General features: G+C 46.1%; 1 protein-coding gene across 3 annotated transcripts in view; it reads left to right on the plus strand.

The window, feature by feature from the left end:
• The window catches only part of ITIH5 (inter-alpha-trypsin inhibitor heavy chain 5), a 63,949-nt gene that overhangs the window by 27,508 nt on the left and 13,430 nt on the right, over window positions 1-23,011 (plus strand). For all 3 annotated transcript variants that reach the window (XM_083401907.1, XM_083401906.1, XM_083401908.1), the window contains exons 6-11: window positions 2,347-2,516; window positions 4,572-4,688; window positions 14,312-14,483; window positions 17,559-17,868; window positions 20,645-21,201; window positions 22,683-22,736. In XM_083401907.1, the coding sequence (XP_083258033.1) occupies window positions 2,347-2,516; window positions 4,572-4,688; window positions 14,312-14,483; window positions 17,559-17,868; window positions 20,645-21,201; window positions 22,683-22,736 (1,380 nt within the window). The remainder of the gene's footprint in view (window positions 1-2,346; window positions 2,517-4,571; window positions 4,689-14,311; window positions 14,484-17,558; window positions 17,869-20,644; window positions 21,202-22,682; window positions 22,737-23,011) is intronic.

Genomic DNA, 23,011 nt, shown 5'->3' on the forward strand with positions numbered 1-23,011 from the left:
GTCAGGAAGGACTGACGATGAAATAGTTGGCTGCAAATGGACAGCTCTCTTCGTAAGATACGTGCGAACCCAGCTATTTTGTTTTCCCCAGGCAGGAAACTTGCAAGCCACCAACTTTTGGAAAACCATTTTCTGAGCCAGGCAGGTGTTGGGCTATTAAAAATTAGTTATAATGATTTGGGCTGCCACCAACAAAATGATGGATAGGGAACTGAAGCCAATATGTTTTGCCCTTTTGGATGATCTCATGCCCAGGCTTCATTCCAGCTGACATCAAAAGTCCAGAATTCCTCTCTCCATCCCCACTGGAAGGTCATTTTATTCTCAGCTATAGAAGAATGAAGAACTTTTTGATGGTGAGAGCTCCTCAACAGCAGTGCTGGCTCTGTCAGAAGGTGGTGGACTCTCCTTCCTCGGAGGTTTTTAAGCAGAGGTTGGGTGGCCATCTGTCATGGGTGCTTTAGCTGAGATTCCTGCATTGCCGGGGGGCTGGACTAGATGACCCTCAGGGTCCCTTCCAAGTCTATAATTCTATGAAATTGGATTCAGTTCACATTTAAAGGTGAACTTACCCATTTTGCAATGAACTACTTCTCCAACGCGTGCCTCGCAGTTCTCCAGCTGGTTTCCATATGTCTTCTTTTTCCAGGACATGTCCTCTTTTTCCAGGTAGAGTTGTCATAGCAATGAATAGTTAAAAGTAAGGTAAAGGTAAAGGGACCCCTGACCGTTAGGTCCAGTCGTGGATGACTCTGGGGTTGCGGCGCTCATCTCGCTTTACTGTCCGATGGAGCCGGTGTACAGCTTCCGGGTCATGTGGCAAGCATGACTGAGCCGCTTCTGGTGAAACCAGAGCCATGCACGGAAATGCCATTTACCTTCCTGCTGGAGCGGTACCTATTTATCTACTTGCACTTTGGCGTGCTTTTGAACTGCTAGGTTGGCAGGAGCCGGGACCAAGCAACGGGAGCTCACCCTGTCACGGGGATTCGAACCGCCGACCTTCTGATCGGCAAGTCCTCGGCTCTGTGGTTTAACCCACAGCGCTACCCGCGTCAGTTAAAAGTAGAAGTAGGCAAATGTGTCCTATTTTTTGCTCTTCAAATTATGGCAACCCTAAATGTGTACCAGAATGTAATTCTGGTGTGCACATTATGCATGTATCGCTGGAAATGACATACAAAAGCAACTGTAATCAACAAATTACGTTAGTAGGACTACAAGAAGTTTTGTAAGGAGAAATATATGAAGTGTTACAAAGTAGAAAAATGTAGAGATATTGGTTATGAGTTTGAAATGCAATAGGGAAAATAAGAAATGCCTACTAAGAGATTAGATTGGAAAATTTTCAGACAGGACTGATGGAAGTCATAAAAATTGAATAAGATGTAAAAGTATGTTTAATTACTGTTGAAAATGATATGTTAAAAAACTAATAAAAATTATATTTTTTAAAAAAGGAAATGACATACAAAAATCCATTAAATTAGAGAAAATTGTGTTGTAAAAATGTCTCTATCAGGCAAGGCAGCATACGGATATGTGTATATTAGGAGACTTTTGCACTAAACTGTTGCATTCAAATTTTCATTAAAAAAAATTAAAGAATTGTGCAGAACCAGTTTTAAGGTTGGAAAAAAACAACTGAGGGCTCTTTCGATTTTGCACCACCGTGTTTGACAGTAATAATCATAAAATTATAGAGTTGGAAGAATCCCCAAGGGTCATGTCGTCCAAAACCTCCTGCAATGCAGAAATCAATTAAAGGCCAGAGTTATAACGAACAAGCTTGCTGCAGGGTTCCAGAGTCAGCAATACAAGTGGGTACCGAGACAAAATGTTGCAGCATGTTGTAGAATCATAGAATCATAGAGTTGGAAGAGACCACAAGGGCCATCGAGTCCAACCCCCTGACAACCATCAGAGCACTCCTGACATACGGTGGTCAAGCCTCTGCTTAAAGACCTCCAAAGAAGGAGACTCCACCACACTCCTTGGCAGCAAATTCCACTGTCGAACAGCTCTTACTGTCAGGAAGTTCTTCCTAATCTTTAGGTGGAATCTTCTTTCTTGTAGTTTGGATCCATTGCTCCGTGTCCGCTTCTCTGGAGCAGCAGAAAACAACCTTTCTCCTTCCTCTATGTGACATCCTTTTATATATTTGAACATGGCTATCATACCACCCCTTAACCTCCTCTTCTCCAGGCTAAACATGCCCAGCTCCCTTAGCCGTTCCTCATAAGGCATCGTTTCCAGGCCTTTGACCATTTTGGTTGCCCTCCTCTGGACACGTGATCTTGTTTACGAAGCTTGTCTTAGGTACTTAACGGTGTGTTTCCCCACCAGATGACATCTCCCCGCCACCCTCGACGGTGGTTGGCCAGACAAAAACTTTAGCCAAGGTGACCTTCAGCCCCAACGTTGTCCAGCAGTCCAAGATCGCACGGAATGGCATCCTGGGAGATTTTGTTGTCAGATACGACGTCAACAGGGAGCTGAGTGTAGGAGATGTCCAGGTAGGAAGCCTGCTGTTTGTTTCATTATTTGCTGTGCAATTCATGAAATCGATTTCTGAAGGGAAAAGGCTACGTGGCCAACACAGGGCAAATTGGCATGGGTGGGTTGGTAGATTTAAGCCTCCTGGGAAATTCCAGAAGCAATGCATGATTAAAACTGTAAAGGGGGCTGGCAGTGCTGGTGTCAAGCTCTCTTAATGTATCAATTCAACAGTGTCCCTCGTTGACCACCCGTAGTTTTTTAGTGTTGTCCCTTTCTGGTAGTCTCCTGAGAAATACTTACTGTGTCTGCATGTACATACCTAGAATCATAGAGTTGGAAGAGACCGCAAGGGCCATCGAGTCCAACCCCCTGCCAAGCAGGAAACACCATCAGAGCACTCCTGACATATGGTTGTCAAGCCTCTGCTTAAAGACCTCCAAAGAAGGAGACTCCACCACACTCCTTGGCAGCAAATTCCACTGTCGAACAGCTCTTACTGTCAGGAAGTTCTTCCTAATGTTTAGGTAGAATCTTCTTTCTTGTAGTTTGGATCCAGTAAAGTCTTGTGGGTAACTGAGATCATACTGGGGAAAACTTGACCACCTACTCGAAAGTATAGCCTCTCTGTCACCCAACCCTCGGCTTGTCTTGGGAGGCGACTTCAATGCCCGGATCGGCCTTGTTTCCCCACAAAATACAATATTATCTGGACTAAACTTGGAGGACGAACCTGAAATCTGTCAGAAGGCAGCAATGGGCACCACCTCTAATCACGCTGGGAAATATATTTGTGAACTTATAATTAAGCATAACCTTTTGTTATGCAATGGGCATGGTCAAAGGGATAGAGATAATCTCTTCCTTTCCCCAAAGTTTGATCTTGCCTGTAACAGCAACTAGTTCCTAGAAGCTGCTATTCAAACCTGGATCAGCCAGTTAACCTTGTAGTCATAGATCTGAAGGCGCGGACAGTTTGCTGAGATCTAAGCAACGCCCAGATCTTTGGCCGATAACTGGAAACTGAGGTTCATTGTGACTGGTAGGACAGGAAGGAGGGAGGTGAACAGTAGGTGGCGCCGGAGCCAACAACAGACAAAGCCAACTAATTCCCATTTGCCCTATTCTTCCCATTCTGTTGGAAGATTCGGGAGAGATGAAGAAGCACGTAGTTAAACTGATGAACCCGCTCTCCTAGGGGGCAGTTTTGGGGCACCAACCTAGATGGCTTTTGAAGAAGATTAGAGAAATTCAGAAGGCTCTTCCTATGCTCTTAATGGACCAGTTTTCGCTGCCTTTTCCAGAGTTTTGCAGTGACACCTGGGCTGCTAGCATGTGCTGGAGGGGGGGGGGGTGTTACCGAGAGGTGTGGTCAAAGTCCGGTCCTGGGTCGAGGGTCTGGAGACTGTCCACCAAGGGCGAAGCGGGGTCCAAAGCAAGAAGCCGGGCGTGGTCAGGAACTCCAGAAGAACAGGTCTGGGTGCTGGCAGAAACAGGTTTCCAACGACGTTGCTCCCACAACCTGGGACTGGGCTGACTGGCCTTTATCTCCTCTGAGGCCAGGGGCGGTCCCGGCCCACAGGTGACCCGCCTCTCCTGGCCTTAAGGCGAGCACACCTCCTGAGGGAACTTAGTTCCCTCCGCCTCTCTGCCCTGAGCCTCTGCAGCTCAGGAGAGGCTGGAGGGTTACTGGACCCAGGGGCAGATTCACCTTCCCCTGACAGGGCTGGGAGAGGCACACCTGCAGGCAATGGGTCCTCCATCACCTCCGGAGCCAGAGTGGATTCATCTGGTGTCTGATCCTGAGGACCCGGCACAGGTGCAGGCCCTTCAGATTCAAGCCGCTGCCCCAATTCAGCTGGGCATGGAGGCGGGGACTCATGTGCAGGCTGGGATTCCTCAGGTTCAGCCTCTGAATCAGATTCCCAGGCCATCACGTAGCAACTCTTAGGTGTGACACCAGGGCTGCTAGCATCTCTTAGGCTTGGCTGCCTGGGACTTCTTAGGTCTGAAGTTCTAACAAGGTGGTTGGCACAGCGCTAAGCTCCTGATTTCTTTCTTTCTCATCCCACCAGGTTTTGAATGGATACTTTGTGCACTATTTTGCCCCCAAGGACCTCCCTCCATTGCCGAAGAACGTTGTGTTTGTGCTTGACAGCAGCGCCTCCATGGTGGGAACCAAGCTGAGGCAGGTGAGAGTCTGGGGTTCTGGCAATTCATTACCCTGACCCTCTGCCTGATGGCATCACAGCTCCTGCCCTGGGGGGGGGGGAGTGTTGAACCTGCATTCCCACTGGGTTTGGTGAATGTTGTTGTTTAGTCGTTTAGTCGTGTCCGTCTCTTCGTGACCCCATAGACCAGAGCACGCCAGGCACTCCTGTCTTCCATTGCCCCCCTCAGTTTGGTCAAACTCATGATGGTTGCTTCTGGAACACTGTCCAACCATCTCGTCCTCCGTCATCCCCTTCTCCTTGTGCCCTCCATCTTTCCCAACATCAGGGTCTTTTCCAGGGAGTCTTCTCTTCTCATGAGGTGGCCAAAGTATTGGAGCCTCAGCTTCAGGATCTGTCCTTCCATTGAGCACTCAGGGCTGCTTTCCTTCAGAATGGATCGGTTTGATCTTCTTGCAGTCCATGGGACTCTCAAGAGTCTCCTCCAGCACCAGAATTCAAAAGCATCCATTCTTCCGCGATCAGCCTTCTTTATGGTTTGGTGAAGAGATGGGAGTAAAGGAAATTCCTTTCTGATGATCTAGAGATGAAGGAAGTCCTGCTAGAATGAAGGCAGTTGGTGTTGTGCCTTGCATCAGAGTGTGTTCCTCTGGAGTAATTTGCATGGACCAAAGGGGTCTTTCACCTTTCTGGGTCCCCTAAATTCACTCCCCAAAGTTAAGCCGCGGCCTCACCTCAATTAAGCCCAGTTTGCTGAACAGGGCAGAAATGAACAACTAAAGGCTTAGCCACCTATGGCTGGGAACAAAGGATTAAGTCTTTTTCCAGCCAGGAGTTGGTGTGAACAGGCCAGCTCTGTTTTAGGTCAGGGATTAACCTTTGCAAGCACTTTTACTTTCCTCCTGATGGGGCTCGGATTAGGAGGAGGGCTGGTTTGCACAGTACAGTCTCAGGTTAACCCTCAAAGAGCTGTGCTCAAACGCCAGCAGTGAGTTTTGATCTTTCTGCTTTTATTTTTTTAAGGTGTGTGTGTGTGCTTCAATGGTGCACTGAGTCGTTGTCATAATCTTAAAGCATGAAGACAGCAAAACATATAGAATCATAGAATCATAGAGTTGGAAGAGACCACAAGGGCCATCGAGTCCAACCCCCTGCCAAGCAGGAAACACCATCAGAGCACTCCTGACATATGGTTGTCAAGCCTCTGCTTAAAGACCTCCAAAGAAGGAGACTCCACCACACTCCCTGGCAGCAAATTCCACTGTCGAACAGCTCTTACTGTCAGGAAGTTCTTCCTAATGTTTAGGTATAATGTTTTCGGAAGGGAGGAACTTAAAGGGTTTGCCACCCCAAGAGCCCCCAGATAAGGAACATATTGCAAAGGCTGTTAACTATACAACTTTTAGAAGACATATGAAGGCAGCCTTGTATAGGGAAATTGTTGATGTTTAATGTTTTATTGAGCTTTTATATTTGTTGGAAGCCACCCAGCGTGGCCGGGGGGACCCAGTCAGATAGGTGGAGTATAGTAATAATAATAATAATAATAATTAATAATTAATAATAGTTGTTGTAGTTTAGTCGTTTAGTCATGTCTGACTCTTTGTGACCCCATGGACCAGAGCATGCCAGGCACTCCTGTCTTCCGCTGCTTCCTGCAGTTTGGTCAAACTCATGCTGTTAGCTTCGAGAACACTGTCCAACCATCTCGTCCTCTGTCATCCCCTTCTCCTTGTGTCCTCCATCTTTCCCAACATCAGGGTCTTTTCCAGGGAGTCTTCTCTTCTCATGAGGTGGCCAAAGTATTGGAGCCTCAGCTTCACGATCTGTCCTTCCAGTGAGCACTGAGGGCTGATTTCCTTCAGAATGGAGAGGTTTGATCTTCTTGCAGTCCATGGGACTCTCAAGAGTCTCCTCCAGCACCATGATTCAAAACCATCAATTCTTTGGCGATCAGCCTTCTGCATGGTCCAGCTCTCACTAGACATGAACAGCGCTTATGCCACATTGGTATCATGCGTTTAAAGTGCTATGATAGCACTGCTATGTCACTTTAACAGCCATGGCTTCCCCCCCAAAATTCTGGGAGCTGTAGTTTAAGGGTGCTGAGAGTTGCTAGGAAACCCTGCTAGCCTCAGGCTGCATAAGGGGGGTTTAACGTTAACCCCTTTTCCCATGCTGTAGTCCCAGAAGTGCTCTGGTTCGCCAGAAGTGGCTTAGTCTTGCTGGCCACATGACCCGGAAGCTGTATGCCGGCTCCCTTGGCCAATAAAGCGAGATGAGTGCCACAACCTCAGAGTCGGCTACGACTGGACCTAATGGTCAGGGGTCCCTTTACCTTTACCTTTATAGCAGGAATAAGGAATAAAACCCTGATTCCCCACCCTACTGTTATTTTCAAACTATATTTGATCATTGCAACCACACAATAAGCATCATGTCTAGGTGCCATGTTTGCTAGGAAGCGATTTTAAGGGCAGGAGGCAACAATACAGAAATGGGCTTATCTCTACCAGCTAGACGCAGGTCCTGTTTCTTTCCTGGGAGTGCAATCTAGGAAGTTGGAACAAAGCCCTTATTATCAGAGGCCGTGGGGAAGCTTTGCTCTCTTCAGCTCTGGAGGGGAAAGCGATAGCGCGAACGAGGGAGTGTGAAGACGGGAAGAGGAATGTGAGATGTGCTGAGAAAGGCAGATTTCAAGTTTTGGAAATGGGCTGGAGGTTAAATTTAAAATACAGATAGCCTGCCTGGTGGGATGATTAGAAAACCGCCTGGACTGCGGAAGGTGTTTGGGGCTAAAGGTTATCCGCATGGCTTCTTGGCAGGATTTCTGCGCCTTCCAGGGATGGGTGCCAGGTAGACATTCAATCGGAGACGCTTCCTGCACGTTTAAATCTTCCAGGAAATGAGGGAGAGCATTTGTTGATTTATTTTGCTGTTAAAGACACTGGAGATTTGGCTTTTAAAAAGGGTGACAGTTTTAGAATTTGAGGTCACCCCATGCAGTTGGTTTAGCAGGATAAAATGAAATGAACTACTGTATGCCTCTTTTCCGAGGTGAAATAAATTTATGGGATACAAAATCTGCCCTTATTCCCTTATGGGGGACACAAGAGCCCTTATAGAGTCCTTTGTAGGTTCTCCATCGGTAGGAGAAAATAACAGAGGCCAACCAGAGAATATTGAGAAGCAAAGCAGCTAGTAAGCCTGATCTTTATTGATCTGTTGCAACAGGGTGCTCCCCTCACACACAGGAAAGGAGGAGGACCCAGAACAAAGGTGTGCCTCCCCTTATATAGACATTTTGAAATTCCCTGCCCTGGAGTCCAAGATCACCCCCAGAAACATCATACATACATCACAGAAGGGGTATAGCTCAAGACCACCCCTCAGACACATCATACCTACATCACAGAAACGGCAGTCTACAACAGAAATCTGAGTGCGTTGTTTACCTCCTGTCTGGCAGGTTAACTGTTAATGCTTACTTGATTGGATACCCTGGGGAGCCTGGCCAGTCTTTTGTAGTGACAAATACTCAGTTCCTGAGCCAGGTCAGAGGCTCACCCTATTCATACACAGACATACCCTTAAGACAGGATTTGTGAAGGAAAAGACAATGGGGAGGCTCCCCCACCTCCTCCCTCCTTGCAGAGAAAACATTTGGTCAGTTTGGAAGTGAAAATGGTTTCAGGGCGGTCCTCCTGTGCTGCTCCAGACATGTGGTCCACACATCTATGTATGCGCTTGGTTGGTACATTTATGAACATTTATTTTATATATATAGCACAGCACAGTCATAGAGTTGGAAGGGACCCTGAGGATCATCTAGTCCAACCCCCTGCGATGCAGGAATACACAGCTGTCCCACATGGGGGTCGAACCTGCAACCTTGACATTACTGGTGCCACGCTCTAACCAGCTGAGCTATATATGACCTTAAATTTTTTATTCAAAACACAAGAGCCTGAGCCAGTCAGTGTACACAGTGCTGAGTCAGTATATAAGGCAGATTCCTATGTTCCTAAGTTTCTTTGGTCTGGCTCTGCCTACAGAATGGAAAGATAATAGTCACCTAACATTCAAAGGAAAGTGGCCCTTAGCCTCCGAGTGGATGAAAGGAGATGGCCAAGGCACCAGAATAGGGTTATTGTTGCCAGGCCATTACTTCATAGGAAGTTTGCTGTGTGAGGCAAAGCGAGTGCGTTCTGAACAGCTGAACTCTTGTGTTCCTATGAACTGACTTGACTTCCACTTCCCAGCCGGGGCCACCTCTCCGCCCCCAACCCCCGGCCCACGCTGCATAACAACGGAGGGATTGTGTGAGACAAATATCACCAACAACGCTCCCATTTCAGAGGGACCTCTGGCCTCATGCCGTCACCTCGGCTTCTGGGAATAAGCCTGTCACTAGTTTGGACAGGTGGAAAGTGCCCAGTTAGCATTCTCCCAACTGCCTTTGGTCTCCACGACTTGGAGCAGAGATGGAGAACCTGGGGCACTCCAGTGGTTGTTGAACTCCAACTCCCATCAGCCCCAGACAGCAAATGGTCAGAGGTAACAGGACCTGGAGTACAACGACCTCTGGAATACTACATGTGCTGAGGAATTACAAGCAGGTTTAAAGGATGTATGATTAAATGATTATTGAACAGTTGCAACAGGGTGTTCCCCTCACAAACAGGAAAGGAGGAGGACTCAGAACCAAGGTGTGCCAGCCCCTATATAGACATTTTAAATTGCCTTCCCTGGAGCTCAAGACCACCCCCAGAAACATCATACCTACATCACAGAAAAGGTGGTCTACAACAGAAATTTGAATCTTGTTGTTTTTCAAGCCAGGGTGGTGTAGTGGTTAAGAGCGGTAGTCTCATAATCTGGGGAACCGGGTTCGCGTCTCCGCTCCTCCACATGCAGCTGCTGGGTGACCTTGGGCTGGTCACACTTCTCTGAAGTCTCTCAGCCCCACTCACCTCACAGAGTGTTTGTTGTGGGGAGGAAGGGAAAGGAGCATGTTAGCCGCTTTGAGACTCCTTAAAGGGAGTGAAAGGCGGGATATCAAATCCAAACTCTTCTCTTCTTCTTCTTCTTCCTGTCTGTCAGGTTATCTGATGTCTTATCTGATTGCCTTTCCTGCCCATTGCTTTGAGATGTTGATTTCCCAATTCCTGAGACAATGGGAAGATTCCCTCACCCCCTCCCTCCTTGCAGAGAAAACATTTGGTCAGTTTGGAAGTCAAAATGGTTTCAGGGCGGTTTTCCTGTTCTGCTCTAGACATGTGGTCCACATATTCATGTACGCGAGTGGCCGGCACATTTGTGAATATATATATGTTGTTGTTTAGTCGTTTAGTCGTGTCCGACTCTTTGTGACCCCATGGACCAGAGCACGCCAGGCCCTTCTGTCTTCCACTGCCTCCCGCAAACTCATGCAAACTCATGCTTGCAGCTTTGAGAACACTGTCCCACCATCTCGTCCTCTGCCGTCCCCTTCTCCTTGTGCCCTCCATCTTTCCCAACATCAGGGTCTTTTCCAGGGAGTCTTCTCTTCTCACGAGTATCTCTTCTCAAAGTATTGGAACCTCAGCTTCAGGATCTGTCCTTCCAGTGAGCACTCAGGGCTGATTTCCTTCAGAATGGAGAGGTTTGATCTTCTTGCAGTCCATGGGACTCTCAAGAGTCTCCTCCAGCACCATAATTCAAAAGCATCCATTCTTCGGTGATCAGCCTTCTTTATGGTCCAGCTCTCACTTCCATACATCACTACTGGGAAAACCATAGCTTTAACTATACGGGCCTTTGTCGGCAAGGTGATGTCTCTGCTTTTTAAGATGCTGTCTAGATTTGTCATTGCTTTTCTCCCAAGAAGCAGGCGTCTTTTAATTTCGTGACTGCTGTCACCATCTACAGTGATACATATGACCTTAAATTTTTTATTTCAACAGAATGCTTGACTAGATTACTTTTTGACCACACCCTATGGTCTTATGTCTCCATTTTTGAGATGGAGCACTGAGGCTGGAGATAGAATCGGTGCCTCAAAAAGCCACACGGCATGTACGTGAGCAAGGATTTCAACCAAAACTAGTGTCTCGGGCCTGTGTCCAAAATGCTCCCTACTGAATCACATCAGTGCTAGAAAAGTTTCTTTAAAAAACACACACAAAAACCCCCTCCATTGTCCTTGATAGGCCTTGGATCCGACCCCAAGGCCACCAGCTGGAGAGATGACTCCAGATTCCATTGCGGTGGGTAATGTGTGTTTTGCCATGACATCATCAGCTTCCATCCGAGATCACAAGGGAAGCTGAACAGAGACGACTAAGATGTTTCGGATGCTCTCCAAATTTATCCTTGCATCTGGGACCAAGAAGCCTTCAATATTTGAAGACGGAAAGGGAATGGACTTGGCACAGGGCTCTTCAGGGAAGCTGTTGTGTTAAATATCGGATTGCAGGCAGCAATCATTTAGCACTTGAGTCTGTCAAATTATATAACCCCAAATGTAGAAAACGTTCATCTGGGTGGACATTTTTTGACTTTGGGCTCTTTCGTTGCAGGCGCCTTGAAAATATTATCATTATAATTAATTTTATTTCTATACCCCTTTGAGAAGAAAAATCTCAAAGCAGTTTACAACCAACATTAAAAGATCAAAACAAAGCATTACAGAAGAAAATCCAATATACATTCAAAGCAACATGATTAACAGGGAACTGAAAATATCACCTTAAACATTTCAAAACAAGGCATTGCTAAAGGAGGTCAAATATAAAATACACATATATTTATTTATTTATAAAAAATGTATTTTTATTAAAGATTTTCTTGATTTACAAATGTATGTGCAATGTCTCTCTCTCATATTTTTTCCCCCATGTAACATTTTTTTTTTTTTTTACAAATCGATTTCATTTGTTGAGACATTAGGAAGAATAGGGGGAAAGATGAGTGGGGGTGGGGTCGGGTGGCGATGTTTCTATTATACTTAATATATGTGGGGTTTTGTGTCAGCGTTGCTTCTACAGGTTCTCTGCTGTTCACTTGTGTTCCTTTGGTGGTGAGAGAGGTTGGGGTTGGTCGAGGGTGTGGCTGTTCATTTGTGGTCGGCTGTGGTGGTCTTTGTTTTCATGTGTGAGTGGGGTGGGTGGGTGTTTTGGATCAGGTTAGCCATATTGATTTGTATGTCGTTGGTGGATTTTTGTCATTGTCTTGTTGGGCTGAGTACGTGATAAAGGGGAGCCATACCAGGGTGAAGGCATCTTCTTCTATTTGTCCCTGTGTCAGTTTCATTTTATTGGTTAATTTTTCTAATAAGGCTGTTTCCCATACTATTTGGTACTATTGGTCCATGCTTACTCCTGACAGGTCTCTCCAGTGTCTGGTTATGATGTTTCTGGCTGCTGAGAGTAGTAAAATACACATTTATAATAGCAACATTAGCAAGAGAAGAAAACATTATATTAAACAAAGAACATGCCAAAGATTTCAGAGACAGTGAATGTGGCTGACGAGCCAATCAGGTTGAGAAGACCCCAGTGACATAGATGATGGCACATCAGTCAGTAGGGACACTTAGAAAGGTGCCACATAAAATACTCATTACACAGTTGTAAGAAATTGATATTTTAGTGTGGTGGCATCCAAACGTTGGAACTCCCTGCCCATTGACACCAGACAGTCTTAAATGTTTTTAAACTGTTTGCTTTTTTTACTGATACTTTTAATATTTCCTGTAAACCACTCAGATGTTTTATTATAATCAATTGCATATGAATATTGATAGATAAATAAATAAATAAATAAATAAATAAATAAATAAATAAATGGTATCCAGGAACAAAACAAATTACCTCATACTGGGACAGACAATTGGTCCTTTTAGCTCAGTTTTGCCTCCTGGTAGGATTTGAATCCAGAACCCTCTGCACACAAAGCCGCTGTTCTGTCACTGAGCTTGGGACTTTCCTGCCCCCCTCCTTCTGCAACAAATCTGTTCTGGGGGTTCCTACTACCCTTGAAGAAGATTTGGGGGTTGTATGGGAAGAAAAGAGGGTATGGGACTACACAAGTATTAAAAGTATATTTGTATTTTTTGGGGGGGGGGAATTCAGACAAATCTGGAATCCTGGGAATCTAATTGCAGTGTTGGGGATGTTTGGGTTCCGAAAAAAGGCAAAGAAGAGGTTAATTAAAATATCCATGGCATGGAGAACGTGAACAGTTAAAGTAGGGATGTTTTTGCAAAGCAGCAATCGTATTGTGTATCAGGAAAGGCTCACCAAAGTACACTAGTGGCCAAATTTGAGGAAACCTTTTGGGGAAAGTGTGTTTCCGGGGTTTGATGGCTCATAACACCACTTTTATTTTTAGTAATGCCATAAATTTATATATCAACGTGTCAGGGAACTGCCATCAGTGTCCGAGGGAGAGAGCAAGCTCCAAAGGGATCGCAGAGAGCGTCCCGGGAGTGGGAGAGACAGCCCGTCTTCTGGGGAAGAGAATCAACGTAGCTCCAGTGGAGAAGGGGGGCAGATGGGGGAATCGGCGAGGCGGTCCCATGATTCCTTGCCGGGGACCAGCGGGGAGAGGAAGGGTCCTCCGCTGCCTACGTCCTCCTTGCGCAGAAGGCTTCCGCGCAGGGAGAGTAGGCAGAGACTTGGCATCAAAGAGCTTCTTTGCTGGAAGAAGTTTAAGAAACGCCCACTGACAGATTCTGCCAGGGATTGAGACGGTCACGGGCGAGTGGCTGCCTGGACAGGAAAGGTTCACTCAGGTAACCCAGCCAGAGGTTGGGACAAGCTTATGCACGAGCAACGCCTAGAACCAATGCACAACGGAATGATAATTTAATGAATAATGCAATGCAACAAAGTTTGTTCAATTACCTGTATTCTATCAAAAGGTATAGCCAAATAACCACAAAAAGGAAGCACAACTTGCTTACAGTAATGTGTTTTGTCTGTGACAGCACATTCACACATACATATAATCTCTTGGTACTTCGGTAAGTGTTCTGATTATTAATTAAATTTTCAGACATTGCCCTTCGTCTGTAGATCTCAGGGCAGCTCACAAAGTAGAATCAATCAATTGAAATAATAATAATAATAATAAAACCAGTGGTAAACTGTTGCAAAGTGCATGTATACAATGCTGTTTTGTTGTTGTTTAGTCGTTCAGTCGTGTCCGACTCTTCGTGACCCCCTGGACCAGAGCACACCAGGCACTCCTGTCTTCCACTGCCACCCGCAGTTTGGTCAGATTCATGTTTGTAGCTTTGAGAACACTGTCTAACCATCTCGTCCTCTGTCGTCCCCTTCTCCTTGTGCCCTCCATCTTTCCCAACATCAGGGTCTTCTCCAGTGAGTCTTCTCTTCTCATGAGGTGGCCAAAATATTGGAGTCTCAGCTTCAGGATCTGTCCTTCCAGTGAGCACTCAGGGCTGATTTCCTTAAGAATGGATGCGTTTGATCTTCTTGCAGTCCATGGGACTCTCAAGAGTCTCCTCCAGCACCATAATTCAAAAGCGTCAATTCTTCGGCGATCAGCCTTCTTTATGGTCCAGCTCTCACTTCCATACATCACTAATACAATGCTGTATCTAGTGTAAATATACATCCAGGTTGCGTCTCTCGTTTCAGACCAAAGATGCCCTCTTCACTATTCTCCAGGATTTAAGGCCTGAGGATCACTTCAATATTATTGGCTTCTCCAATCGAATCAAGGTTTGGCAACAAGACCAGCTGGTGCCCGTGACTCTCAACAACATAAGAGATGCCAAGATCTACATCCATAACATGTCACCTACTGGAGGTACTCCTGGTGTCAATGGGGTGGGGGGATGGCTTGTGCTTTTTCAGTGAACCTGCGACTTCATTTATGGCACAACACATAAAGGAAGGCTGCACCAGAGTAATAAATTCCATATTATTATTATTATTATTATTATTATTATTATTATTATTATTACTACTACTAAATAATCATCCTTTCTGAGACAGAGGCGCTCTACACTTTTGACTAGACTTATGATCCAAATGGTTGGGCAGTGTTCTTGAAGCTACCAGCAACAACAAGAACAACGTGGGTGGCGCTGTGGATTAAACCACCATCATCAACCTTTTATTCGACCGTCAGTCAGAAAAAAAGAACATGTCAGTACACAGTTAAAACATCGAAAAAGATTTTTAAGACTTGGCCAACACTAAAAAGGGCTAAACAGATAGTCCCATATCTATACAGTCAATTATAGTCTTACGACGCTTAAAAGCTAAAAAAAGAAATTTGGCCACCAAGGAAGGTATAGCTCTAGTGACATTATTCAGCAAGTGTAAAACCTGGTTTTCTCCGGGTAGAAAGCTAAATTGACATAAAGGTAAAGGTAAAGGTACCCCTGCCCGTACGGGCCAGGCTTGACAGACTCTAGGGTTGTGCGCCCATCTCACTCAAAGAGGCCGGGGGCCAGCGCTGTCCGAAGACACTTCCGGGTCACGTGGCCAGCGTGACATCGCTGCTCTGGTGAGCCAGAGCCGCACACGGAAACGCCGTTTACCTTCCCGCTAGTAAGCGGTCCCTATTTATCTACTTGCACCCAGGGGTGCTTTCGAACTGCTAGGTTGGCAGGCGCTGGGACCGAACAACGGGAGCGCACCCCGCCGCGGGGATTCGAACCGCCGACCTTTCGATCGGCAAGCCCTAGGTGCTGAGGCTTTAACCCACAGCGCCACCTGTGTCCCTTAAATTGACATAGAAGTGGGTCTATAAAATTTTGTCTAAGCTCTGCGTAAGAAGGACAAGTCAAAAGAATGTGTTCGGTGGACTCAACCACACCCATGGCACAATGACAGGTTCTCTGGGCGTATGGTACTCCCCTGTACCTTCCCCACAATATCGCAGAGTCAAGGACATTTAATCTAGCCGCTGTAAAAAGTCTGTGGTATTCCACATAGTGGATTTCTGCAAGGTAGGGGGCTGGTATGGTCCGGTAAATCTGGTCCCCTAGGAACATCCCTGGTTTTACCTGAGCTATGTCCTCTTGCCTGGCAATGTCACTCAGTCTCCGGGAGATCACAGCTCTAGCTTGATTATACGTCATAGACTCAAAGTCAAAGTGCAAGTAGATAAATAGGTACCGCTCCGGCAGGAAGGTAAATGGTGTTTCTGTGCGCTGCTCTGGTTTGCCAGAAGCGGCTTAGTCATGCTGGCCACATGACCCGGAAGCTGTACGCCGGCTCCCTCGGCCAATGAAGCGAGATGAGCGCCGCAACCCCAGAGCCGGCCACGACTGGACCTAATGGTCATGGGTCCCTTTACCTTTACCTTATGATCCAAAAGTTCAGCAGGTGCAGCTTTCTTCCAGAGCCACATCTCTAGGCTGAGAAAAGCTATACCTGTTGGATGTCAGCCTTTCGAGCCGATCTTAAAGGCACAGAGACAAGGTACTGGGACTTGGAAACAAAGGAGGGGTTGCCTCCTCCTACAAGAGGAGAAAGCAACCCAAATGTATGGGCCTGTCTCCTCTCAACCTCCAAATCCAGGTTCTGTGAACATAAGGCCACCATGACTAGTGGCTATGGATAGTCCTCCATGAATTTGTCTTAATTCCCTTTTGTGAAAATCCACATGTCATACACAGACAAGTGAAAATGAAGTTTGCCTATTCCTGGAATGCTAGGAAAGACTCTCAGTCCTCCAAAAAAGAGACATTGTTAGAAGCCTCTAGGTATTGGCTCATCACAGGAGGGAATAATTTTTGGCATGTACCATGCAGAGCTGGGAAGCCAAGGGGTAGGGTGGAATCAACTTGGTTGTTGACACACACATACTGAAAGAATTCGCTTTCTTGCCCAGTGGGACATTTCCAAAGAACTTTAGGTAGCTTTAGTCCAACCGTGGAACAGCAAACTCAGTGCTGATGTACTTTATGTTAATATTTTGTATAAAGGGGGGGGATAGATTGATAGAAGGAGATTTCACTGGAAGCCTAGATCCAGGTTTGGGGCAAGCACTCTTTGGCGAGAGAGCTCCAGCAGAGATTTAAAATCACAAAACGTGCAGCAAGGTAAAGCATGGAAATATAGGCTGTTAGACCAGAGCTTTCCAAACTTTTCATGTTGGTGACACACTTTTTAGACATGCATCATTTTGCGACACAGTAGTTCAGTTTTAAGGGACACGGGTGGCGCTGTGGGTTAAACCACAGAGCCTAGGACTTGCTGATCAGAAGGTTGGCGGTTCGAATCCCCGCGACAGGGTGAGCTCCCATTGCTTGGTCCCTGCTCCTGCCAACCTAGCAGTTCGAAAGCACGTCAAAGTGCAAGTAGATAAATAGGTACCGCTCTGGCAGGAAGGTAAATGGCGTTTCCATGTGCTGCTCTGGTTCTCCAGAAGCAGCTTAGTCATGCTGGCCACGTGACCTGGAACCTGTACGCCGGCTCCCTCGGCCAATAAAGCGAGATGAGCACTGCAATCCCAGAGTCGCCCACGACTGGACCTAATGGTCAGGGGTCTCTTTACCTTTACTTCAGTTTTACTAGCGGACAAAAGGTTAAACTAATCCCTTTCCAGCCCTGGGAGGAGTATGTGGAGCGTTCGCAAAACACAGCTATACACTGCAGCCAACACACTGCAGTCATAACACATAGTTTGGAAAGCTCTGTGTTAGACCTTTAAAATATTGCCTTTTAAGTTGCTTCCAAAACTACCCACTTACCACACGCTGGGTAAGTTAAAAATGGTTTACTTACAAACGCTTCAAAGGTCAGATTCATGTGTTTTTCCATACAGCAGCAAGAAAACACAGGCAGTATCAGTGGCGGAGGAAGGGGCTGAGCAACTAACTCCCTCTTCCCCATGCCCCGAAAGGTTAATTCTGTTGTGTCTTCCTAGGCACAAACATCAATGGAGCCCTGCAAATCAGCACGCAGATCCTCAATGACTACATCACCCAGAACGACATTGAAGCTCGGAGTGTCTCCTTGATCATCTTCCTCACGGACGGGCGGCCGACGGTTGGAGAGACGCAGTCCGCCAAGATCGTCAGCAACACCAAAGCGGCCATACGCAACAGGTTCTGCCTCTTCACCATCGGCATCGGCAACGACGTGGACTACCAACTATTGGAGAGGCTGGCGCTGGAGAATTGTGGGATGACGCGGCGGATACGGGAAGACGAGGATGCTGCGGCGCAGCTGAAAGGGTGAGTGGAGAAAACACAACCAGTTTTAGCCCTGGCTGTTTGGATGTTCTGTTTGCTGGGCGCAAATCCAGCTGTGGACTTCGGCAGGACTTGGGGCACTTTCACGAGGCAGTTTGTTGCGGACTTGTTGCTGCTCGTAGCGACGTAGGAAGCTGCAGAGTCGGACCATTGGTCAGCTTATTTTTTATTTTTGTTTTTATTTAAAGTAAGTACATATCCACTTGGGTGGCGCTGTGGGTTAAACCACAGAGCCTAGGACTTGCCGATCAAAAGGTCGGCAGTTCGAATCCCCGTGATGGGGTGAGTTCCCATTGCTCAGTCCCTGCTCCTGCCAACCTAGCAGTTCGAAAGGACGTCAAAGTGCAAATAGATAAATACGTACCACTGCGGCGGGAAGATAAACGGCCAGTAAAGCGAGATGAGCATGCAACCCCATATTCGGTCACGACTGGACCTAACGGTCAAGGGTCCCTTTACCTTTACATATCCATATTACATATACAAACAGAAAAAAAAGAAAGAAAGAAAGAAAGAAAATATAAAGAAAATATAAAGAAAAGAAAAATACTCTCAAATACACATTTTATACAGTGGTGCCCCGTAAGACGAATGCCTCGCAAGATGGAAAACCCGCTAGACGAAAGGGTTTTCCGTTTTTCGATGCGCTTCGCAGGATGAATTTCCCTATGGGCTTGCTTCGCAAGACAAAAATGTCTTGCGAGTCGAGATTTTTTTCGCTCCCCAACCCCTTTTTCTAAGGCGCTAAGCTGCTAATAGCCTTTTAACAGCTAATCCGCTAATCCCTTAAGCCGCTAATAGCTGCTAATAGCCGCTAAACCGCTAATAGCGCTAATCCGCTAATCCGCTAATAGGGTTGCTTCGCAAGACGAAAAAACCGCTAGACGAAGAGACTCGCGGAACGGATTAATTTCGTCTTGCGAGGCACCACTGTATAAGGAATACAAGCCATATTGTGGTCCTCTTCTATTTTAGTAATATCTCCTTTTGCTACTTCTGGCTCGACTCCCTGATTTATATATTGGTTTCCCTCCACTCCCAAACGGTCCCTAATAATACATATTTCCGGTTATCTGTTTTCAGTTAGTAAGTCTGTGGAGAAATATTCTGGTTCCCTGTGGGGTTAATAATAATAATAATAATAATTTATTATTTCTGCCTCAGCCATCTGGCTGGGTTTCCCCAGCCATTCTGGATGGCTTCCAAGTGAAGGTTAAAAATACATTAATCTACACTATTTTTTATTTTATTTTTTAATAATAATTTTTATTAGTTTTCAAATACAACAATCCAATAACAATGCCTCATTATAATAATGCCAGATTAATAATAGCAATCACTTATATCACAACTGCAGTTTTAATGACTTCCATTCGTATCGACACATTAAATGATTTGTACACCTACAGAGGTGAAGCATTCAAACTCACTCCTTCCTGTGTGTGGCGATTATTCTGTCCGTAATGTTTCTTCCTGTCCCTGTAGAATATTATGTCTGTCTTTTGCCAGTTCTTGCTGGGCTAGTGTCCCATTGTTGTTTCAGAAGTTCTCCATTCCTCTGTCCCTGCTTCATTGTTTTGCAACTTTAGCAGCAGCTGCAAAAGTCACACTGTCTCCATAAAAACCCTGTTTTCGCCATCTCTCTCAGCTTGGAAGCAAGCTGTCAAACTCCAAATAACTTCCACAAGGCAGTTTGCTGTGGACTTTGTGCTGCTCGTAGGGACATAGGTAGTTGGCGAGTCAGACCACTGGTCTGTAATAAACTAAAATCTGCCCTGATTCCCTTATGGGGGACACAAGTGTTATTATTTGCAGATTCTCCATCGGTTGGAGAAAATAACAGAGGCCAACCAGAGAATATTGAGAAGCAAAGCAGCTAGTAAGCCTGATCTTTATTGAACTGTTGCAACAGGGCGCTCCCCTCACTGGCGTGCTTTCAAATTGCTAGGTTGGCAGGAGCTGGGACAGAGCTCACCCCATCACGGGGATTCGAACCGCCGACCTTCTGATCGGCAAGCCCGAGAAGCTCAATGGTTTAGACCACAGCGCTGCACAAGTTGGAAATCTGATGCAGGGCTATTATATTTGTTATCTGCTGTAAGGACGCCTGTCTGCTTCCACTATGCTCTGCTTATATATCAGTAATGTCGCCCCTTGGAGCTTCTCCCCCCCCCCCCCATATAATTTTTATTAACAAACCAATCAGATCACATTAATTCCAAATTACAAAACCAAATTTTTAAATTTTTGTTGGGGGTACCCATGCTTCGAGCTCAGAAAGGGATCCAAACATCTCTCTCGCTGCTGCTTTAATATTCACAGTTCTGTTCAAATAGAATTCACAGTTCTGTCCAATCTTCTCTCCATTATTTTCTTCATCTTCTTGTTGTTATCGTAATTCCTTTCTTTGTGACCTCTGATAGTCTCCACAAGCGGGTTAAAAACAAACGTTGTTATATCCTGTGTGGATTTTCCGTTCCTCCAAGAGCCATATTCAAACAGACAGACGCCATTTCAACACTTCGGTACAAAGCGTTCTTAAAGTCTGCCCATTAATCCTCGCAGGCCTGTCATTCTCTCCTCCAACTTCTTAGGGGGTTCTGCCAGGTCAAACTCACCTTCCGATATAATAACAAAACCATGGTCTCCTACCCCTCGATCATAAATCCAGCGGCCAGGCCGGCTCCTAACAAGTCTCTTTTTATAGCTGTGTCGCCCCTTGGAGCTTCTTAATAACAAACTGTATCTACCTACGCAGATTCTATGACGAGATCGGGACGCCTCTTCTTTCTGACATCCGGATCGATTACCCTACAGACAGCGTGGAACAAGTGACCCAGAACCTCTTCCCCAACTACTTCAATGGGTCTGAAATTGTCATTGCCGGGAAGCTCTTCAACAAGACAGCCGACCGCTTACATGTGGAGGTGACAGCCAGCAACAGCGACAAGTATGTCCTTCTGAAAACGGACGTGGCCGTAGACCTCTCTGGCAAAAACCACGTTGGACTGGTCTCCGGAGGTGCCGAAGACCCCACAGATGATCAGAACTACGTCGAACGGACTTGGAGCTACCTCACCATCAAGGAGCTGATGACCTCCTGGCTGAAGAGCGACGACAGTGAGGAGAAGGAGACCTTGAGGGAGAGAGCCGAGAAGCTGGCCCTCGCGTACAATTTCGTCACCCCCTTCACCACGCTGAAGATGAAGGAGCTTGCGAGCCAGACGGACCTCCCAAAGGAGGTTTACACCGGCCCATCAACTGAAGGAGTTGGTGAGATCGTGCAGGGACTTCAAGGTCACCGGGCACCATCAGGTAAGCATGATGCGCATTTTCTTATGTTCTGAGTCCCAAGAATGGTGTGCAGCTTTTATGTCAAACAATGTGGGAATGCAATGTGTCCGTCACCATGCAGTTTAGTTGTGGTCTTGGTTTGAAGAAGAAGAAGAAGAGTTTGGATTTGATACCCCGCCTTTGACTCCATTTAAGGAGTCTCAAAGCGGCTAACATTCTCCTTTCCCTTCCTCTCCCACAACAAACACTCTGTGAGGTGAGTGAGGCTGAGAGACTTCAGAGAAGTGTGACTGGCCCAAGGTCACCCAGCAGCTGCATGTGGAGGAGCGGGGAAGCGAACCCGGTTCACCAGATTACGAGACTACAGCTCTTAACCACTACACCACACTGGCTCTTCTCACACTGGTTCTTCAAGTTTTGGGCTTTATGTAGCCTATTCATGTACAAGGAGAAGGTTTCAGCAGGTTGGGGGACCCCAAGGCTTGCAGAAGTTAGGGAAATATATGGTGGGGGCAGAGGCCCCAAAACAGCCCCAGGAAGGCTGAGTGGCCATGGAAATCAGACCGATCATTGGGTGGGGGGAGCAGAAAACTCGATGGCAGGGGGAATGAAATGGAGAACTGTGGAGCAGGCAATGTCATTTAAATCCCACATAAACGGATTAATTTAAATTGAGCCGCAACTACCGTATTGGCCCGAATATAAGCCACACCCAAATATGAGCCGTACCTTTAAAATTCATGGGGAGGGGGGGAGGAAAAAAGATAATACAGTGGTACCTCGGGTTACGATACCTTTGGGTAATGCAATTTTGAGTTACAAATGCAGCAAACCCAGAAGTGTATACTTCTGGGTATTGCCGCACACGAATGCGCAGAAGCAGTCAGCATGCTTCACACATGCACAGAAGCACTCTATCGCACATGCGCAAAAGCGGCGCCTCCGGGTGCAGACTTTTCAGGGTAAGTGCGGACCCCAGGAATGAATTAAGTTCATATACAGAGGGTTCACTGTACCCGAATATAAGCCGTTCCCTTAATATTCCGCAGGCACTCACACTCGTTCCATTTTACCATATGTCTGTTTCAGCATCAATATCGTAAAAGCCAATTTTTGTAAGGTCGCGAATTTAAGTCGCACTTGAACTTTTCAAGGTCAGAATTTGGTAAAAAAAGTGAAGCTTATATTCAGGCCAATACGGTATATTGTTGCAATTCCATTTTTACTACCATTAAAGCTTGAAAGGACAATAAAACAGTATACAGAAATAAGCACCAAATATTCAGCATTTTATTAAAACACAGAAATTAAAGAAGAGAAGGGAAAAGGAGGGAAACTGATTCTTGCATTGCAGTAGGTTGGACTAGATGGCTCTTTGAGTCAACTCTACAATTCTATGATATTCTTTGGACAAAAGGGAACCTTAAATTACAGTATGAAATAGCCATGTTATTGCTTATCGTGTTTTGTTTTCTCCTCCCTGTTTTCTCCTGGCTATCTAGGGCCTGTTGTTGCAAAGCCAGCGAAACAAAAAGTTGAAGTCACTAAAACATCAGGTAAGTCCCCTAGCAAGGCAGGTCGTTCCCGTTCAGCATATTCTCTTAACTTAGCACAAACTTTCTGGAAGTATCTTAACAGTTTCCTCCAAAAGGCGTTGGTACACTGAGCAACCAGGACTCTTTTGAGTGCAGGAGAATATTACCAAGAAGGCCTTGGATCTCGTCACCATTCATGAGACCTCAGACAAGTTGGGTTGTTGTTGTTTAGGCGTTTAGGCATTTCCGACTCTTTGTGACCCCATGGACCAGAGCACACTAGGCACTCCTGTCTT

The sequence above is a fragment of the Podarcis tiliguerta genome (genome assembly GCF_965153285.1).
Source record: "Podarcis tiliguerta genome assembly, chromosome: 10".
Lineage (NCBI taxonomy): Eukaryota > Metazoa > Chordata > Lepidosauria > Squamata > Lacertidae > Podarcis > Podarcis tiliguerta.